The 6127-nt window shown below is 44.3% G+C and overlaps 1 gene segment (V, D, J or C); it reads right to left on the bottom strand.

Moving 5' to 3' along the window:
• Nucleotides 1–3322: 3322 nt before the first annotated feature.
• On the bottom strand, nt 3323–3800 carry LOC137348640 (T cell receptor alpha variable 38-1-like). The segment is given in 2 exon segments: nt 3323–3639; nt 3755–3800. Coding segments are annotated over 2 exon segments (363 nt in total).
• Nucleotides 3801–6127: the final 2327 nt, after the last annotated feature.

Genomic DNA, 6127 nt, shown 5'->3' with positions numbered 1-6127 from the left:
TGGATTACAAGGGAAATTGGAGATAGCATTAGATCCAAGGAAGAGACATATAAATTCGCCAGAAAAAAACAACAGACCTGAGGATTGGGAGCAGTTTACAATTCAGCAAAGGAGGACCAAGGGACCGATTAAAGAGGGGAAAATAGAATACGACAGCAGGCTTGCGGGGAACATAAAAATTGACTGTAAAATTTTCTATAGGTATGTGAAGAGAAAAAGATTAGTGAAGACAAATGTAGGTCAGAAGCAGGGGGATTTATTTTAGGGAACAAAGAAATGGCTGACCAACTAAATGCATACTTTGGTTCTGTCTTCACAAAGAAGGACACAAATATCATACCAGAAATGTTGGGGAACACAGGGTTTAGTGAGAGGGAGAAACTGAAGGAAATCAGTATTAATAGAGAAATGGTGTTGGTGAAATTGATGGGACTGAGGGCCTGATAATCTACATCCCAGAGTACTTAAAGAAGTAGCCCTAGAAATAATAGATGCATTGGTGGTCATCTTCCAAGATTCTATAGACTCTGGAACGGTTCCTACAGATTGGAGGGCAGCTAATGTAACCCAACTATTTAAAATGGAGGTAGAGAGAAACCAGTCAGCCTGACGTCGGTAGTGGGGAAAATTCTAGAGTCCATTATCAAAGATTTTATAGCAGAACACTTGGAGAACAGTGGTAGAATCGGACAGATTCAGCATGGATTTACGAAAGGAAATCATGCTTGACAAATTTACTAGAATTTTGCGAGGATGTAACTAGTAGAGTTGATGAGGGGGAGCCAGTGGATGTGGTTTATTGGGACTTTCAGAAGGCTTTCGACAAAGTCCCATTTAAGAGGTTAGCGTATAAAATTAAAGCACATGGGATTGGGGGTAGTGTATTGCGATGGATAGAAAACTGTCTGGCAGATAGGAAACAAAGAGTAGGGATAAATGGATCTTTTTCTGAATGGCAGGCAGTGACTAGTGGGGTACCACAGCTAGGACCCCAGCTATTCACAATATATATAATGATCTAGATGAGGGAAATAAATGTAATATCTCCAAATTTTCAGATGACACAAAACTGGGTGGGAGGGTGAGTTGTGAGGAGGATGCAGAGAAGCGTCAGTGTGATTTGGACAAGTTGAGTGAGTGGGCGAATGCATGGCAGATGCAGTATAATGTGGATAAATGTGAGGTTATCCATTTTGGTAGCAAAAACAGGAAGGCAGATTATTATCTGAATGGCTATAAACTGAGAGAGGGGAATATGCAGCGAGACCTGGGTGTTCCCGTACACCAGTCGCTGAAGGTAAGCATGCGGGTCCAACAGGCAGCAAAAAAGGCAAGTGGTATGTTGGCCTTCATAGCGAGAGGATTCGAGTACAGGACCAGGGATGTCTTGCTGCAATTATACAGGGCCTTGATCAGGCCACACCTGGAATATTGTGCGCAGTTTTGGTCTCCTTATCTGAGGAAGGATGTTCTTGCTATAGAGGGAGTGCAGTGAAGGTTCACCAGACTGATTCCTGGGATGGCGTGACTGAGGTATGAGGAGAGATTGAGTCGGTTAGGATTATATTTGCTGGAGTTCAGAAGAGTGAGGTGGATCTCATAGAAACCTATAAAATTCTAACAGGACTTGACAGGGTAGATGTAGGAAGGATGTTCCCGATGGTGGGGAGCCCAGAACCAAGGTCGTAGCCTCAGATTACGGGGTAAACCTTTCAGTACTGAGATGAGAAGAAATTTCTTCACCCAGAGAGTGGGGAACCTGTGGAATTCACTACCACAGAAAGCAGTTGAAGCCAAAACATTGTATGTTTTCAAGGATGAGTTAGATATAGCTCTTGGGTTTAAAGTCATCAAAGGATATGGGGCGAAAGCGGGAACAGGGTACTGAGTTGGATGATCAGCCATGATCATACAGAATGGCGGAGAAGGCCTACTCCTGCTCCTATTTTCTATGTTTCTATCTCAAATAAGAGAGAATCCAAATATCTTCCCTAGACATTCAATTGCATTATCATCGCCGAATCCCCCACTATCAACATCCAACGGGTTACCATTTACCAGAAACTGAACTGGACCATCCACGTAAATGCTGCGGCTACAAGAGCAGGTTGGAGGCTAGGAATTCTTCTGCGAATAACTCACCTCCTCTCCCCCCAATGCCTGTCCACCATCTACAAGGCACAAGTCAGGAGTGTGTTGGAATACTCTTCAGTTTCCTGGATGGCTGCAGGTACAACAGCATTTCAGGAAGCTCGACTTCATCCAGGAAAAAACATCCCGCTTGATTGGCACCATCCACCGTCTTCACCATTCACTCCCTCCTCCACTGACACATAGTGGCAGCAGTGTGTACCATCTACAAGATGCACTGCAGCAACTCACCAAGGGTCCTTCGACAGCGCCTTCCAAACCCGTGACATCTACCAACTAGAAGGACAAGGGCAGCAGATGCCTGGGAACACCACCACCTACAAGTTCCCTCCAAGCCACACACCATCCTGACTTGGAACAATATCGCCCTTTCTTCACTGTCGCTGGATCAAAGTCCTGGGACCTCCTTCCCAGCAGCACTGTAGATGCACCTACACCCCATGGATTGCAGCGGTTCCAGAAGGTATCTCACCACCACCTTCTCAAGCACAATTAGTGATGGGCAATAAATGCTGGCTGAGTCAGCGGCACCCACATCCCATGAAAGGATTTGAAAAAAAACCCAATGAACGGATCTGCCAAGGTAGTGTCTGTGATCTTTCAAGCAAGCCCCAGACACAGAGTTCCCTCAATGCCCATTGTGCTTCAGTTTGTCTCCTTCGTGATGGAATGTTTACTGTCAGCATTAACAATCCTGAGCTTGCTGGGGATAAGTAACAGACCAGGATTTCATTCCCACCTTGGCTTTTAACAGCGGAACCATTCCTCCTTTAAGGAGAGTGACTGCAGCTCAGCTCGGGGATGTGTCCATTCACTTACTGCCAGCTCACCACCTACAGGCCTGATAGTATCACTGGAGAGCAACTTGAGATACGACAGCAGATTATTGAAGGTGGGGATTAGAAGGAGTGTCTTCAAATATGTTTCTGTGCTGGATCTGTCTGTCTATTTGGATTCTGCAGTTTGATTTCTTGGCCGCTCCTGGAAAAAGTTGGGTGACAGTTTGATCCGAGGTTAATTTGGTTTCCTCTCGGTGTGTGTTTGAACGCCTGACAGCGTGCTGCACATTGTCGCTGCACATCTGCCCGCGATTCTACACAACCCCCAACAGACATTAGCTTCGACCCACTGTCCAAAGGCAGTTTTTGTACAGGGGTGTGACTGCTTTCCATCACTGTGAGTCCTGGAGAGCGCAGTAATACATGGCAGCGTCAGTCAGCTGCAGCCCCGAGATGGTTAAACTGATGCATTTATTCCATTTTTGGAGCTTAGCAACGAAACGGATTTTCGCAAAATCTGCTTTATATTCACCACTGCCTGAGTATTTCCTCAGGATAAACTCGGGCTCTATATCTTTGTGTTGCCGGTACCAGTATAAATAATAGTTGCTCTGTGTAGTATCATATGTACATCTTAAAGTCACCGCTTCTCCTGCGGCCTTAACATCTGAGGGCAGCTGCTGAGTGACAGAATCTCCATGACTCCAATCTGAAAACAAAATGTTTGAACAGGAAAAGATTAGGCCATCGGTTGTTTAAAATTCAGATTTAAACCATGTTTAAGAAATGAGAGAAAAGATGAAATGTGTTTATTCCACAATTACCTGTCAGAAATGCTCCCCACACAACCCAGATGCTGAGTATCCGCATTTTCGCTGTCCGCTCTGTAAAACGGGTGTTAGATATTTGAAGACACCCGTTTTAATCCCCACCCTCAATAATCTGCTATCATGTCTCAAGATGCTCGCACCACCTCACTTCCTTGTGTCCTCAGTGGTGCTGTGAGACCGGTAGGTGGCGAGCTGGCTTCCAGTGAATGGAAACACCCCGAGCTGGGCGACAGTCACTGTCCTTATATGGGGAATGGTTCCGTTGTTAGAGACGTGCGGCGGGGGACTGAAACTTGTCTGGTTATTGTAACCAGAAACATGGGATTGTTACTAGATTTTGTTTATTCTGGCATCAATTCTTCCTCTCAAATTCCAGTATCTTCATCTTCAGGACACTGGTAACCGTGACTCCAGTGAGATCTTCCTCACCGATCAGTTAACGCATGAACTAACAATGATTCTGTATTTTGCTGGAGTGATTTATAGATCCTACATATTGGAATGGTGATATCTGCTGCAACTGAACAAACAAGTGAACAGACATAAAGAATGAAGCCTTGCTGTAGTTTAAAAAGCGTTTTCAGCACTCTCTTCCCTGGTTTCAATTTGAAATGCTGATTAAATTCTTCCTGTCGAATTCTGACATTCTTTGTGTTCGTAATGATTAACTTAAATATCCATAATCTACAGGTTTTGGACTTGTGAAGAGAGGGAAGTGAGGGACCGGCGCATCGGTGCTTTAATTTTTTGCAATTTGCGGCTCATCGGCTAAACGTGGCGGGAGCAGAGCACAGGGAGCGGGTTCAGAGCCTCCAGGGTGAGGTGTAGGGCGGATTCTCATAACAAGAACCCAATACCAGCAGGACATGAAAAAACTGTCCTTATAACTTTAGCTCAGGAAAGAAAAAACGTGTCGAGCAGAAAAAGAAACAAAATACAGACGGTTTAGGTTTGTCTTTCTCTCCTTTCACAGCGATCTCCACTAACGGTAGAGTGGATGGATTCAGAAATCAGATCCCAGGGTGTGTGTCAGTCACATTTTAATATTCATTTCCACATCTTCTACTCCTTCCACTCACAGGTCAGAGAGACAGCAAAGGGCGGGGTTACTGGGAGCAGTAGCCATTTGTAATGAACGGAATTCAATAATAACATCTTCTTGAGAAATTATATAACTCTGCCTCTCTATAAGAGCTCCGGTACTGCCACATTCATTACATATTGGGGGAAAGCAGACACGGGATAGGACTGCTAGCACTATTATATTGAAAATAGAGACATGTTGTCGAAGCTTTTCGTCTTGCACTCATCAGGACAATCGCAAGAATAACCAATGTAAAGGAAAACAACAACTTATACCGGATGAGAAGAGAGTGCTGATTGGTTGGCAAGTGAACACTAATCGGCAGAGGCGTAGCCATGGCGAATGCACCAGGTTACAGTGACTCTCAATTAAGCTTTGTTTAAAAGTTAATCCAGGCAGCTTGACACCGATTGGTCAAGGCATTGCCCTGAGAAGTGAACCAACGAATGGCTGTCACTTAATTTGTTCAGCTGAAATGGGAGCAATGTTTGTACATGTTCTTTCTGTCTGCAAAGAACAGGGTCGTGTGTAGTAAAATATGTAGCTTCCAGTACGTGGAAATGCGCCACACTGTGAGCCGTACTGACAATTTTAAATGGGTTGTCAGCGTAATTCTTAGCACTCTGTGGATTATTTAGCAAATGTTGTCCAATCATCGAATCACAACAAATGTTGGACACTGTGTTTGAGTTTTGCAAGCACTGGCTGGTTGGGTATGGCCCGTACCTTGCCCGTTGCGAACAGTAGAAGGGACATGTTGATACGATCCACCAGTCTTTGGGACGTATGGCCCATATACCTAGCATCACACTGGCATTCAAATTCATATATCACATTACTCATTTGTGTGATAGGCAGAACGTCTTTTTGGGTTGATGGCAGCATCCTGTTAGTGGCAGACACCACATGTGTTGCTCCATGACCTTCTGGTCAGTTATTCCCTGTGACCTTGTCCTCTCTACACCTTCTCCTTTGTTATTTCTTGCCCCAATCTCACTTTACTTGCTTTAAACCTTTTACATTTCTAATATTTGCCAGTTCTGATGAAGGGTCAATGACCTGAAACGTTAACTCTGCTTCTCTCTCCACAGATGCTGCCTGATCTTCTGAGTATGTCCAGCATTTATTGCTTTTATCTCATAAATCCACGTGCTAGGTTCGCCAAATTTCCTGCTTAATGGAAACAGTTATGTGCGATCTACTTTATAAAACCCACTTATAATTTTGAACTTCTTCGATATAGAGTGAACAATCCCAGCTTCCCTAGTCTGTTCACATAAAAG

This window comes from Heterodontus francisci, chromosome 34 (genome assembly GCF_036365525.1).
Source record: "Heterodontus francisci isolate sHetFra1 chromosome 34, sHetFra1.hap1, whole genome shotgun sequence".
NCBI classification, from domain to species: Eukaryota; Metazoa; Chordata; class Chondrichthyes; order Heterodontiformes; family Heterodontidae; genus Heterodontus; species Heterodontus francisci.
Note: the sequence above shows the minus strand (reverse complement) of the source record. Positions and strands in the feature narration are given on the sequence as shown.